Consider the following 14,861-nt stretch of genomic DNA (forward strand, 5'->3'; position numbering starts at 1 on the left):
TCAACCTGAAATAGTTCTGAAGTATTTTCAGAACTTGAGTAAGTTTCTTTGGCTGCATCCCATATGTCCTTTGCAGTCCCAAACAGCAAGAAATTTTCGCCTATGTCATTGTTCATGGAATTGATAAGCCATGACATGATCATGCTGTTTTCAATCTTCCACTTCCTGAAACCCGGTTCTGTAGTTTCTGGCATGACTGCTTCTCCAGTGAGGTACTCATCCTTTCCTTTACCGCAAATGAACAGCAACACAGATTGTGACCACTGTAAATAGTTATGGCCATTTAATTTGTGTCCTGTGATGAGAATAGGAGAGGAATCATTGCCACCAAGGTTTGGAATTTCAGATCTGCCCCCTGATTCTGGTGACGTGACGCTGGATACTTGTGATGATGCCATTCCGTATTTTGTCATGGACCGGAAAGGTAGAAGAACACTTTTCAAGGCACGTGCAGGGACTGGAGTTGAGAAAAAATAGCCGGAGGACGCCGGAATATCTGATCAGAGGGCCCGCGGAAGCAAAAGAACCCCAAAAGAGGCACGTGCAGGGCTCGGATTGCACAAACAGGTAGGAAGGGTGGCTGGTCGGCGTCAGGCGAGCCTGGAGGAGGAAGCGCGTCGCCGGAAAGTGGCTCACGCGCCCTCACGCGCCGGCGCGTGAGATGCAGTCGCCGGCCGAAAAAACGCGCGTGGGCGGCGCGTGGATGGGTTTCTGGTTCCGGTGCTTTGGGACAAATTGGAGATCTCCTCCAGGCGCTCCTTGCGGTGTAGAAAAAAAATCGTCGCCGGAAAGTCGCCGGAAAAGTTCGCCGGAAAAGTTGCCGGCGGTGAGTGTTTTCTGACGACGATTCGACTGACCGGAAAGTGAGCAGGGACTGATGACCGGAATGAGAGAGAGAGAGAGAGAGATGATCGGATTGAGATATGGCCAGAGAGATTTGGCCGGAATGAGTGATGGCCTGAATAAGAGATGGCCAGAAGGGATTAGGGTTTCAGAAAACTGGCTCTGATACCATGAAGAAATTTCTGAACTCCTTTATTGATTTTAATCGGTACACACCATACACATATATATACACAAATGACTGAATAAGAAAAAATCAATCTAGCTTAATTCTCTCCTAAAATTAGGAAACTAAATCATAAGGAAATATCCTAAATGATCTCTCCTTTTTTATTCCTAAATTAAAGTCCTAACTTTGGCATTATTTCAACAAAGAGTACCAAAAACTTTCTCAATAGTTCCAAAATCTTTGAAACTGGTATACAGGATGTATACAAGGAACGACCATCCCAACCTATCATCAAAATCTAGAATAGAGACTTTCTTACTCCAAATGGACCTTTGACCACTCAAACAATGATTAAGGGAAAAGAAAATCTACCAGCTTCAAATCAGATAGCTCTTACCCTTCAGAAGCTCTATGCTCTAAAACACAAGAAGATGTGCAGCAGAGCCATCTCAACACTGTGAGATTCCTTGTACTAATAAAAAAAACCTATCAAACTTGAAAGGACATTGTTCACTGTGAAAGAAACAACCACAGAAACAAAAACAATATCAAATAACAAAACCCACAAACCATGCAAACTGATGATGAATGAGAAAGGGGTTTGTTGAATCCTTAGTGTTTGCACATGCTTCACCAATTTATGAGTCCTACCCCTTCACATAAGCCGGACAACAGCAAGGATCTTCCCCAAACAATTAATAATGGCTCAGTAGAAATGTGGTTCCTAAGCCTCTTCTCCAAATAAGAAACTCAATTTCTTGAACAATGTAACTTGTAGGATTTGACTGAAAAATACTTGCACTAACCATCCTCCTCACACTCACAAACCACAGAATCACGACAAGGAGCATTATATGCTTTCAGGCATAATTGGCAGTCCCTACAAGATGGGAGGAAAGGCTGAAATTGAAGATGAACATGAATGCAAATTCACATTATCAGTGGAATTTTGTTTCACCTATAAATGAAACTGTGGAATGATTAAGAATTTAAACATGGCATAACATCAAGTTGAAATTTCCAGCAAAACTTCAAGTGAATACCATTGCCATAAACAGCAAAGAACACAACAGACATCATCCGAAAATGCACAAAAAATAAGTATGCAAAACAAACAAACCTTTTTCAGTGCCAGGATAAATGGGTCATTCTTTGAGCAAAATGGTGCCACTCGAGGTGTCCGTGACAACAGATGCAACCACGATTGAATGTAAGAAGGGTTAACAGCCAAGCTACTGTCATCTGCAAAAATTTGAATGTTCTTTCCCTCATGGCCATAGATGTGCCTCTGTGTAAGGGAGAGATTACATTAGAGAAATAAAACCAGATGAACAAAGTCATAACTAAAATTTGTTAAAATTTTTTTGACTCTATCATGCATATCAGCATGCAACAAATGAACAATCAAGGAGCATTTTGAAAAGCTGAAAACAATTCTCAGCCAGCTTGAAACACATGCGCAAAATCCCACTACAATTACCGCCTCATGTTCTTTTGTCCAAGCAGGTAATGTTGAAGCTTTAAGTGACTCCTAAGGATTATTTATCTAGCACATGGATCATAGACTTGGGTGCTACCAATCATATGACAAGCCACTCCAATTTTCTTTTTCCCCACTTATGCAATACTTCCAAGTAGGCCAAAGTAAAGGTAGCTAATGACACTTTTTCTTCTATAACTGGTCAACACATAACCTCCATCAATCTTTCTTTGTCCTTGAAAAAAGTGTTACATGTTCCAAACTTGTCTAGTAATCTCTTGTCTATTAGTAAAATTACTAAGGACTTGAATTGTTTCGCAACATTCACCCCTTCTTATTGCATTTTTTGGAACCAAATAATGGGGAGGATGATTGGGCATGAGGAAAGATGGACTCTACTACCTCAATACACATTGGTAGATTAGTGATCCTATTCCACAAGCTCTTGTTTCCACCATTGACCCCTCAAAAACTGATCAAATATGGCTATGGCACAAACAGTTGGGACACCACCTTTCTGTTTCTTGGAAAAAAAATGTTTCCTACATCGTTTGGCAAAACTAAATCCCATGATTTTCATTGTGAGGTTTGTGAGTTTGCAAAGTACCATCATATAATTTTTCCAATAAGAAATGAAAAGAAAAAACTTCTTTTAGTTCAAGACATATGAATATTTGCGAACCCTCTAGAATTCTAAAGATTTCGAGTTTTAGATAGTTTGTTACCCTCATTGATGACTACAATCATACCACTTGGGCATATCTCTTTAAAACCTAAGTTAATTCCATCTTTCCATAAATCCGTTCATACCCAATTTGGTACCAAAATTCACACCTTAAGGTCAGATAATGGGAGGGAATATTCCTATCATGATCTTGTCACCTATCTCCAAAATGAAGGTATTGTGCATCAATTTTCATGTGTAGATACAAAAAAATGAGGTAGCTAAGAGAAAAAATAGACATATCTTGGAAGTTGCTATGTCTTTACTCCGCCAAATGAATATTCTAAAATCATATAGAGGAAGCCAGTTTGATTGTTACATTCCTAATAGATCAAACGCCTCCTCAAGTTCTTGACTTCGAATTCCCTATGGATGTACTGTTAAAGTCTTTTTCTAAATTTAAGGGTATTGAAACTCTTCCTCCGAAAATATTCGGGTGTCTTTTTCATTCACATTTCCAAACAATCTAGAGATAAACTTGACCCAAGAGCTCTTAGGTGTCTTTTTCAATTATTATTCTACTTAAGATCATATATCACCAATGATGTCACCTTCTTTGCAAGTCAACCCTATTTAACAGACACTTTCTTCAGGGGGAGATTGGAAGAATTGAAGATAAGCCATCAAAAGTTTTTCCTACAAATGGTGGGAATGGTGGGGATGGTGGGGATGTCCTTCCACAACCAGTGGTCAAATGCCTCTACCTCAGATTTCACATCAACTTTACCAACTGTTCAAGATTTTTTCAGCCCAAAAAAATTTGGATTTTGTGCCAATATTCTTGGTTGTTTCAAATGTGCTAGCCTTGGATCCCTTTATTGAATCAGCCAGTGAACATGAGAAATTCCAGCAGATTTCCAATGAAGCAGTACCAAAATCTGAGGAAATTGTAGAAAAATTTTCATTGAAAATTCAGCCAATGAACTTAACGATCAGCTCAAGGAAAGGGAACACCTCTGAACTAAAAGTGTATTTGAGGAACGGAAAATCCACAACATCCTCTCATATCCCGTCATCTTGAATCAGGAAATGAAAATACTTATCCTAGTTCTATGAAAATTGTGTTCGCCTTTTGCATTGAGGAAAGACAGTAGAAAATGCACTTGGTATCCCAATTCAAATGCACTTGGGTATTATCTTCCTCAATAAGAGACTCTATTGGGTTGGTGTGGGTCTTTTGTTGGAAGGAAACTGAAAAAAGTGCGGGAAGCAACTCCTTTGTCCCTCTTTTAGACAATTTTGAAGGAGAAAAATAGAAGATTGTTCAAAAACCAGAAGCTCTCTGTCCTAAGACTAAAAAACTTGCTCTTCCATAACTTGTTAAGTTGTACAGAGCTGCAGGCCCAATGTCCTTGTGTGATTTTATTGATTGGTTGGGTTCTCACTAAAGGAGGGAGTAGTTTTTTGTTTTCCCTTTCCCCTTTTTTTTGGCCATCTTTTAGCGGCCTTTATATACGTCCTGTTTACTTTGGCGCACTCTTTTTGGCATTTTTTAATGCAATTCTCTTTTACATATCAAAAAAAAATGCTTATCTTCTACATATCATATGTCACCTCTTCTAGACAATTGGCAAATGTATTAACCATGGGCCTATCAAGTCCCCATATTTTATACAATCTTAGACAAGTTGGAGATGCAAAATATTTTTACACCAGCTTAAAGGGGATTGTTAGATGAATAGCCCCAAAAAACCAGCAAATTATTTTGGATTGCTGTATGAAGATCCATATGTATTGCTATTATTTTTCCTGCCAAATATTATTCCATCCTAGTAAAAGTTGACTCAATATTTTGTACCAAGAAATCTGGGTAATTCCATAATAGAACCCTAGAAAACAGATTGGCTGATTTAAAGGGATCTTGTCAACCCTTCTTTTGTATGTGTTGTAGATCAGAATGCAATGGAATACAAGGGACAGTACCCTTTTTCTCAACAGAACGTATTATTCATCCCAATGAGATAGTGACTTTATCATTCCCCTCTACACCAACCACCTAATGATATCTCCTCAGATGTGAATAGACACAAGTACCTGATTCCACATCCCTAGAGTTTCATGACAAAACCCAGCTCCTTTAGGTTTAAGGTTTCATGAAACACTGAGAAAATTTTCCATTTTCTTAAGATTATGCATAATTAAACAACAATAGGGACACCACAGAATTAGAAAAAAAGTATATCAGCATGATAAAAAAGAAACTCCACAATCAGGTTCTAGCTCCCAATATAGAGATCTTACCGCAAGACTCTCAGCAACTAACTTTATACTTCTGATAATTGCAGCTTCATTCAAAAAGTGTCTGTACAGAATACCATCTCTCAGGATATGGCTACCTCAAAGAGAATAGAAATTCTAGGAATAAGAAAGAAAAAGAATTTAAGTTCCAGAGCACAACCTGCTATCAGACAGACCGCCAGTTCTTTCTAACAGTTCAGGCGCAACAGAGAGTTCAGAAAGGGTGGCAGCAGTAACTCTTAGCCTTGAAAACTGTTCATGCTCCCAAGCTACCTACAGCACGGCAACAGATTTAGCACCAAGTCTAAACAGTGCGATCTCAATATGGGACCACACTGAAAGCACTACATATTTACAGCAGTTTACAAAAAAAATTTATAAGTGTGTTATAAACTGATTATTTACAGGTATACATGAAAAAAAAAAAAAAAACAAAACAAAACAGAGTAGCTTCATATTTGTTGCAATAGCAAGATGAGAATGGCATATTTCTTTCAAAAAGTTTAACAGATTGTAGTCAAACGGTTTGTCCTAACAGGTCAGACAGGTAGGGATAATTTGTGTTGGTGATGACACCACCAAAAATTAATGAAGTTATGTATCAATTCTGCATGAAACAATAAGGACAGACATTTACATTATAGTGTTAATTATACATTAAAAGTTCCATCCATTTCCACAAGTTAAAACAATTTTCATTGTTAGTATCATGATTATTCCTAGATGACATTCAAGTTCAAGCATGTCATCATGGTTTCTCTTCCAAGCAGATTTATCTAGATTAAGAATCTGTGAGGCAAGAGTATCCAATTAAGAATGAAGCTTAGTCATACGATTCTTCGCTGATGGGATGAGCATTTCAATTTTTTCAAAAATGTTATTAGACCATGTGGTTCTGTGGAGTCTAGAACTCTACTAACAATGTCTTTTGAATCTTGCCCGAACTGAATTAGTTGTTCTCCACCATTGCTCCATTGCCTGTTTACTACATAGTCAAGGTTTCTGTTTAGGATCTTCATATCAAGGTTCAGAACCATCTCCAATTCTACAGGTGTTTTTTTCCTTGATAGGCAAATGAAAAGATATTTATAAAAAGCGCCAAGAAAAGAGCACTAATTCTACATGTTAAGCAAGTCAAACTTCAGGCACATGAATAAAGGAACAACATGAATTTATTTTAATTTTAAACAGCAAGCATGATAAACAATTGATGTGTAATAAGTTCCTCCACTAAAGTAATGTCTATCAGTATTTTTATTGTAAATAAAGTAGCATTCCTATATCAATAACTATTGTCAATCATTGGCACTTTAGATGCCAGGAAAGGCAGGAAATAAGAACACAAAGCTCAATTAGAGCTGATAAAACTGGAAAGAAACTGAAGAGAGAAAATGATAAAGAGAACAATAATAGAAATTCTAAACAGTGAGCCTAAATCTTCTGATTTTAGCATATCATAACATCAGTAACATTTTTTATTTTTTATTTTGATAGCATCAGTGACAGTGAGCCTATTTTATGCTCCATTTGAAAATAAAAATAGAACATAAAATTTACTTTAAAATTTCAAAAGCAACCAACAAAGAATAATTGATATTTGTCAAGCACCTTTTCTACAAAACCAAAAAAAAAAGATCTCTCTTATAGATTTGTTTACCAGTAAATACCGGTATATCAAAATCTCACACCTAAATTTTTAAAATTTAGGTCACAGGAATAGATGCAGGCTAACCAAGATACCAGAATAGAATGAAATAGAGGTAATCAAGGAAAAAAATTGAGATAGAGCAAAGTTCCTAATGAAAAATTCACCTAAAAAATCCATAGTAGTAACTATAGGCCATGATAAATTAAACAATAGCAATTCCAAAAATATATGTGCATGAACATCCTTTCTTCTAATCACACCATCACCTTTCGGCTCAGGTTGTTTAACTAGGTCATCTTAATATACATGTCAAAAAGGATTAGAGGAAATAAAACAAGATCTATTTAACATATAACATAAATCTTCCTTTCTTTAAGCATTAAACTTAACTCTTGTGAATTTTCACAAACCAGGATCATAATTAGACTATGTTCCCAGGCTGGTTTGCAAAGAAAGAAACCAAAACATGATTGTAATAGATAAGAACATCTAGTTTGTTCATTAATTTATAATGCAATTCCAACTTCCAGCAAATCCACTTACTCGAGGATTAGAAATATTTATTTTCTTGTGCTTCAAGCCAACTTTAAGCCCCAGTTCTTCTGCTACTTCTGCAAACCCCTGCACAGTTCATTTATCAAATCATATAGCACAGTGACACAACACTGTAAGTTAATAGTACCATTTTTATCTTCTATGTCAAAATATTTTAACTTACTTCAAACATTTGCTTTATGTAGGCATTTTCTGGAGGCTTAGACACATGAATCCATAGTTCATTATCCCATGAACCAATGCTATTCAAGCAGATTGCATAGTCAATACTCTCACGCAAACGTTGATCAAAACTTCGAAGCCACTGCACAAAGTAGAATATAAAAATATAACAAAGCAAGAAAAAGAACGGCAATCTTCAGTTTAAGTATATCCAACTTTAAAAGGAGAATTAAAAGTATAATCCACCAAAGGGAGGTAATTACCTTATGTGTTCCATTGTAGTTATAAGGTCCACCCGACGTTAGTCCAAAAAGTAAATTGTACCTTCCTCTTGTCTTAGGATTTGAATAAAGTAGAGAGAATAACCTAGCTATCTCAAGAAGTGCCACAACTCCACTTCCATTGCTATCACTTCCCACTGACAATGCCTAAAAAATATATTTTCTCAGACATTTATATGGCTAAAAAGTTTATTTATTTAGATAGGAATGTTAAAAAGGAAAATACATACTGGGGCAGCCCCAAATGTGTCATATGACGCTACTATAGCAATGGTTGGCAGTTGGTTTGCATCTCCATCAACTTTCAAACCTGGCAACCATCCCTGTATCCACTCACAGGAATTGTTCAAGTCAGATAGGAATTCAAGAAAAATAAGCACATTAATATTATATTTAAAACCAAAAAAAATGTTCTCAAGATCTTGACCTTGCAGTAAGTGGAAACAGTAGCTTAAGTGAAAGGAAGACTAGGCTCATATAAACCCAAATGTGCCAATTGAAAACACAAGGGCTGATAATTTGTAATAATTATGAATCTGAAAGTAGGCATACATAAGCTATAGTGTGCACTGCACTGTTACAAAGAAATGGTCTTCAAACATTCATTTCACATTCTTACATTCAGAATAAAATTTTGGACATTTTAAGAAAACTCATAAATATTTTTCTTTTCCACTAAGAACAAGAGAGACCCAAATATAGATGTGCAGTATACAGTGAAAAAGAAAATAAAATTACAACTTAAGAGAGTCAAGAAAGTCAAGAAGGAGCAGCTGCAAACATAGCTGATGGAGCTATTCCATAAAATTAAAAAATATATATATATTGACATCATCAAGAACCAATCTTAATTTTATAATTGCTCCTCTCTAAAGGCACCAAAATATCTTATGAAAAGGCATTCTGAATCTGAATTTTTCAGCTTTTCAGGTAACCCAACCTGCCCCTATTAAGACAGGTTTGTGTACACTTTTAAACAAGTATGAGGAAATTTGGGGGAATTGCTAGAACCTTCGCAGGGTTCCTGGGTACTGTGTGCCACCCAGCCCCCATCCTGATAGAATTTATATTATTATAATTATTTTATAATTAATTAAAAACATGCCATTATATCTAAAAAAACTCAGGGTCTGCTTATTAACTGTTCTAAAAATAGATTTTTTTTTTTTTTAATAACAAAAAGGAAAAACAGAAAAAACATGTTTGACAACCACAAAACAAAAAACGGGTGTTTTCTGAAAATAGATCTTAGTTGTTTTTACTTGTTTTCTAAGGGCTATTTTAAAAAATAATGGGACATATATGAATAATAATTGAAAATAAAGCACTACACATAAAATTTATTTTTAAAAAACATTTGAAAACATAAAAAAAAAAAGTTGAAAACATTCCAAGTTCTCAAGCAAACTTCGTTCTAGAAAACATCAAAAAACTGTTTCTTGAGAACAAATTTTGAAAACGTTCCCAAGCAAACCCTCAATTTCTCATGTCTTAACACTAATTGAAAACAAGAATATGCCTAAAGATGGACCTCCAGATTTAAACAATATCAACAAGACAATAAGAATCTAGAATAACTTCAATGATAGTTTTAATTCAGAGAACTGAAAGAATTATATTTTGATTCGGAGAACTGAAAGAATTATACTATGGCATCAAGGATGTTCTCTCACAAAAATATTCAATGCACAGTCCCCTTACCAACAGGAAAAGGCACAGAAATTACAATTGCAGACAGGGAGAATTAATGATTCTCTTTCTGGTAATACAAAATAACAAGTCTCTCATGCAACAAACTAAATCCCTTTATAACCAGAAATCCAAAAAGAGAGGAAAGATGTTGAACTAGGACCTGAATGTTTGTGATGGTAGGAGATACAATTTTCTTAGGTTCTGGTGCTGAGACAACAAGCTTGTATCTGAAATATTTGACAAACAAAGTTGCAATCAGATAAGCCCATTGACAATAAAAGCATCAGTTCACAATATTCAACAAGAACCATGAACTAGGTGATACACAAGTAAACTGATATGAAGATAACTGACAAGAATTATCTATCTAAATGTTGTTACTCACATTTAAATATGGAAAGTCATAATAACACATTTGATACACAATAAGATCAATATTAATACGGTGAGCAAGAAGTCAAATCAACAAAAAATCTAATGCAGAAAGAGGATTCCTTCATGCTATAGATTCAAATATACAAGCAAAACGAAGGCAGAGATCTCTTAATTGCTTTTAAACTCTATAACAGCCAAGGGCTTGCATATCGTGGCATACATGTACCCTCATTTTTTTTTTCCTTTCCAATTTCGTCTCTCCTAGAACAAATGCCCTCTAGATTAATTAGAAAGAGAACCCAAGCAACATTTTCCCTCTATCATTGTCTCATTCTCCTAAGCTGGAGAAGAGTCATCCTAAGGATTTGGAGTCTCAACTCTCAAGTATGTGGAACCCTAAGATCATAAAAATGCTAAAAAATTCAAGAAACAGAATCTCTAACAAACTCTCAGGTTGCATTCCTGGAATCTGCCAACCCTGCAACTTTGAGATCCAAAGTCATTAACCAAAGACAATGCCCTCACAACCCCATAACTAGTTGTGCTAAAAGCTCAAGATATATTGTTAATGAACTGTTGCTTCAAAAGATTTGAATCTGTAAACTAACCATCAACTACCTTTTTAACTGAGCTTTCATCACGGGCTCTTAAGATGAAGGTAAAAACCTAGCGTATGCCCTATCTGACTAGAAAACATACATTTTCATTTCTGCATAGACAAATTATATGAATATATTAAAAGGACACCTAAGAGAAAAAGGAGCATAACCAGGTCAAGGGGATAGACAAGGTGCACAACAAGCATATATGCATTTGAGTTACCAACAATGTCAACTGCAGTCATAACTTTCTCATGCACAAATTATATAACACCTTTCTTCAAGATATTAGGCATTCACATAAAATGAGATATTAAGTATTGAATGATTGCATATTTGGTATCTGATGGTACAATAAACAATTAAGAAAAATATCAAAGGAAATTAATACATAAAGGTGGTAAGTGTGTGTTATTCTACCAATGGTTATTTTTTTTTTTTTTTTAAAGATCTTGAGAGCATCAACTGATCACGATTTGTGCATACTATATTAATATAAAAAACATTTTTTTCCTTCTTTTTTTTTTTTTTTTTTCTTTGGCTTGATAATGAGAAATTTGTGTACCATATACTCACCCATGCCTTGTAAGGGATGGCAGGTGAAGCACTAAAGCTCCAAAGACCACAACTTAAAAGATGAACTGTAGATACTTGGATCTTTGACTGAAACCTCACAAATTCGTATTCTTCTTGTTCAGATTTCTTTGGTATCCAACAATAACATTTCAAAACTTTTATCCTCCAAAGCAGTAGAATCTGAATCTCACATCCTCCAAGAACCATTTTCTTTCCAAACCTATTAAAGTGTGAACAACGAAGCATTTGCTATTAGTGTGTGTGAAAGCACACACATACTTGGTTCCCAATCATATGTAAAACTATAAAGTTGGCCTAATTCTAGAATCTAGACTTAAAAATTACAAAAATAACTAAATAACTAAAGGAAAATTTTAACATTGAAATGAATTAGAAAAAGAAACATCCCCCAACACATACACACCCAAAAAAATTCTCTCCCTAAAGTTCTCTTGCTTTTGGAGCTTAAGAATCTTCATTTTATGTTGATCACATTGAGTTGCATTGAACCCTTCTACTGTTTGGGAAAAGGAACTTTGTCCTCACAAACCCACACAACTATGTTTTTAGGGCATCTCCAATTCAAGTTAATAGAAAAGGTACTTTTTCCTTTTTCTGTTACATGGAATTGAAGTTGGAACCTTCCCTATCTACACCCCAGCCCTTTGTCACTTGCCTCAAGGGTCACCTTTTTTTTTTTTTTTTGTGATAATACATTATGATTGAACCGCAAATATCTGAAACTCTTCCAAACAGGAGGTTTGGAGTGAGAAAATTACTGCAGAGGATTAGCCAAGGTGGTATTTCTTACCAATCCTACTTGTCCCATTGTCACATTGTAGAAAATAGCCAAAAAATAATAATAAAAGAAAACCTCCTTACCATTTACAGTCCAATTCTAAATGCTGGCACAGAAAGAGAGACTAAGGGAGGGTTCCTGAGTACTTTGGGACACTCTTTTGGCATTCCTTTTTTATAATATTCTCCTTTTTACCCATCAAAAAAATAGAGAGGAAGGGAGGGAATGAGGAAGGGAGGGGGGGAGGAGAGAAAGAGAGAGATTGAGCGAATTAAATGCTTTAAGGATGTAAAACATTGGAAAAAAGGACTGTTTTAAAAAGCAAAGCTATTTGAAATTTGAAATGGGGCTATAAACAGCCATCTTACTAGTTTGTATAGATCATTGTTGTCCTATTTAATTGCACCCAGGAGGTGCTCCTCCTAAGGGACTTTAGTTTAAGGGAAGGGAAAACAAGTTTTGGACATCAGATGATACCCAGTGAAATTCATGTTGGAATAAATGGTAGTTCTCAAGGTGGATTACAAGAAAATGAACAACCATATCTAGTAGGATGTTTTACATAACTCCTTAGGATGTGCTTGGTGTATAATTATCTTAACTAGGCAATGAGTATCTTATCTCCAAATATCAGAAAAATCATAAATGCAGTGCAATAACTTGGGAATTTTTTCTCTGCCTGGACGTAAGATCTCCTTAAAATTAGGAAAATCCTTTACTCACGTAGGACCTGGTATCTTTTTATCCTCATTCCTAGGGAACAAAAATAACAGGAAAGTAGACAACCACTTTTTATCCCTTCTTTCTTTATAGCCAAATCAAATTTTTATAAATATTATGTAAAGGGTTGTTATGTAAGTAGCATTAAGTGCAAGAAATTCTTGAGATAACCAAATACTACAACGAGAATATAACATGATGGGAATCTCAAATTCCCAATTTTAACAAAACATCAGAATGGTAATCTTGTATGAATTACATTTTGGCAAATCATTTCAGAAATTAAAATTTCCATTCCAAGTTTTTATGTCAGCTATTCAAACAAGCCCTTTGTTAAGGCTTCTACATTGGATGGCTCAAATGGATGAGGGTTGCCTTTCCTCAACAATTTGCTATTCAGATCAACAGGAGCTTCAGGGGTTAGATTGAGGCCTCTAGAGGCCATTTGTAGATGTTTGGTTGGGATTTAGGTCTTAAGATCAACATGGCAGAAGGCACCTTGCAGGAAGTTAACCATCTAATTTTTTGCACTACATCAATATATTTCCCTGGAGAATTTTCTGCTAAAAAAGGGCTGTGCTCTTGCACAGTTAAACCACATCTGCTTCTCTATTTGCACAGCTCCCTTCAGCTAACAAGAAACACTTGCAATGAGCATTAACAGCTGGTACAAGTTTTTCCAATAATCATAATCATACTACTTTGTAGTTTACCTTCTAGTGGATATAATTTTATATAGAGTTTGGAAATCTTCTTTTTATTGTAAAATTATCAACTAACCCGCCAGTAGTTGCAGTAGCAGGCTGACTAGTAGCATCATTCCTCTTGATGTCGGTCAACACATCATCAATATTGTCATCCTCAAAAGCAAAATACACAGGATACTGTAATATAAAAAATAAAAATAAAAATAAAAATCATTAGGATAAAAACTAACATTAAAACGATATGAAAAAAATGAAAAGGTGAGAAGCACAAAGAGGCAGAAAGCAAGAAGTGAAACTATACTATTCCATCATCTCAATTGCAAATTTAGATGTATCTTAAGAAGCACATGACATAGAAGTCAGATGCACCAGAAAACTAGTGTCTTTTCCATTTTAAGGAAGAGGAACAGTATTTCATACATCTGAAAGCACTGTAACTATAAATGTGTACTACACCTTTGTAACATAACAGTTTTCTTTGGAGAACATTAAAAGCAAGCCATAAATATCACAGTTACTATTTCCAAGAAAATGCTTCTTCAAAAGTGTAGGAAGAAGTAATCATGTGCCTTGAAGGAGAGTAATTGAAGTAATCCATGTTTCACTCACAGGTATACTGGCATGGATTAGTAACTGTTCAAGTTCCCCCAACATGTTCCTCATAAGCTTTTCTTCAAAAGTTTGGTCACCTCTCCCCATGTCATCTCTGTTTTCAGAACTAATCATCCGAGGAAGCAAAAATAATAGACCCCCCAGAGGCTGTTTCTGTGTAATATAGTCTGCAATATGGTTGCCATAAAGATAGATACTAATTAGAAAATAAATCAACAAGGCATTAAATTTCAGCCAAACAGATACAGGTTGAATAACTGGTTAGACCATAAGGGGCTGAAGTGCTGAACAGATATTCTGACTATTTGAAAAAAGGATTAGCAGCATTCCAACTAGACATAGTACCAAGATTTCACAACCAGGCTACAAAAATCTCATATCATCATCATAGACACCAAATCGCTTCACATATTTTCCCACCACAACCTTCTCCATAAGCTATTCTGTAAATTGCAAATCTATGCAACCAGTTACAAAAGGGTTGTACTAAACAAATCTCTTTTTTTTTTTTTTTCTTTTTTTTTGATAGGTAGGGTTGTGCTAAACAAATCTTATCCACAACCCAGAGTTCCACTATGTACATTTTGTGGTTTTGGGACCTCACAACAGAAATAGAAGCAAAGTGCCATGTGCCTTCCTTATGTTGATTTTTGATCTATTTAGTTGGAGAAAATTTCCAGA

At 35.5% G+C, this 14,861-nt stretch overlaps 1 protein-coding gene across 1 annotated transcript in view; it reads right to left on the reverse strand.

Annotated features, from left to right (window-relative positions):
- LOC100267267 (uncharacterized) overlaps nucleotides 1-14,861 on the reverse strand; it is a 28,830-nt gene that overhangs the window by 8,980 nt on the left and 4,989 nt on the right. The window contains exons 2-11 of the mRNA XM_002273224.5: nucleotides 14,178-14,347; nucleotides 13,642-13,745; nucleotides 9,953-10,019; nucleotides 8,331-8,423; nucleotides 8,083-8,247; nucleotides 7,821-7,961; nucleotides 7,646-7,723; nucleotides 5,615-5,727; nucleotides 5,458-5,518; nucleotides 2,133-2,300 (exon numbers count right to left, since the gene is read on the reverse strand). Of these exons, the coding sequence (XP_002273260.1) occupies nucleotides 2,133-2,300; nucleotides 5,458-5,518; nucleotides 5,615-5,727; nucleotides 7,646-7,723; nucleotides 7,821-7,961; nucleotides 8,083-8,247; nucleotides 8,331-8,423; nucleotides 9,953-10,019; nucleotides 13,642-13,745; nucleotides 14,178-14,347 (1,160 nt within the window). The remainder of the gene's footprint in view (nucleotides 1-2,132; nucleotides 2,301-5,457; nucleotides 5,519-5,614; nucleotides 5,728-7,645; nucleotides 7,724-7,820; nucleotides 7,962-8,082; nucleotides 8,248-8,330; nucleotides 8,424-9,952; nucleotides 10,020-13,641; nucleotides 13,746-14,177; nucleotides 14,348-14,861) is intronic.

The sequence above is a fragment of the Vitis vinifera genome, chromosome 6 (genome assembly GCF_030704535.1).
Source record: "Vitis vinifera cultivar Pinot Noir 40024 chromosome 6, ASM3070453v1".
NCBI classification, from domain to species: domain Eukaryota; kingdom Viridiplantae; phylum Streptophyta; class Magnoliopsida; order Vitales; family Vitaceae; genus Vitis; species Vitis vinifera.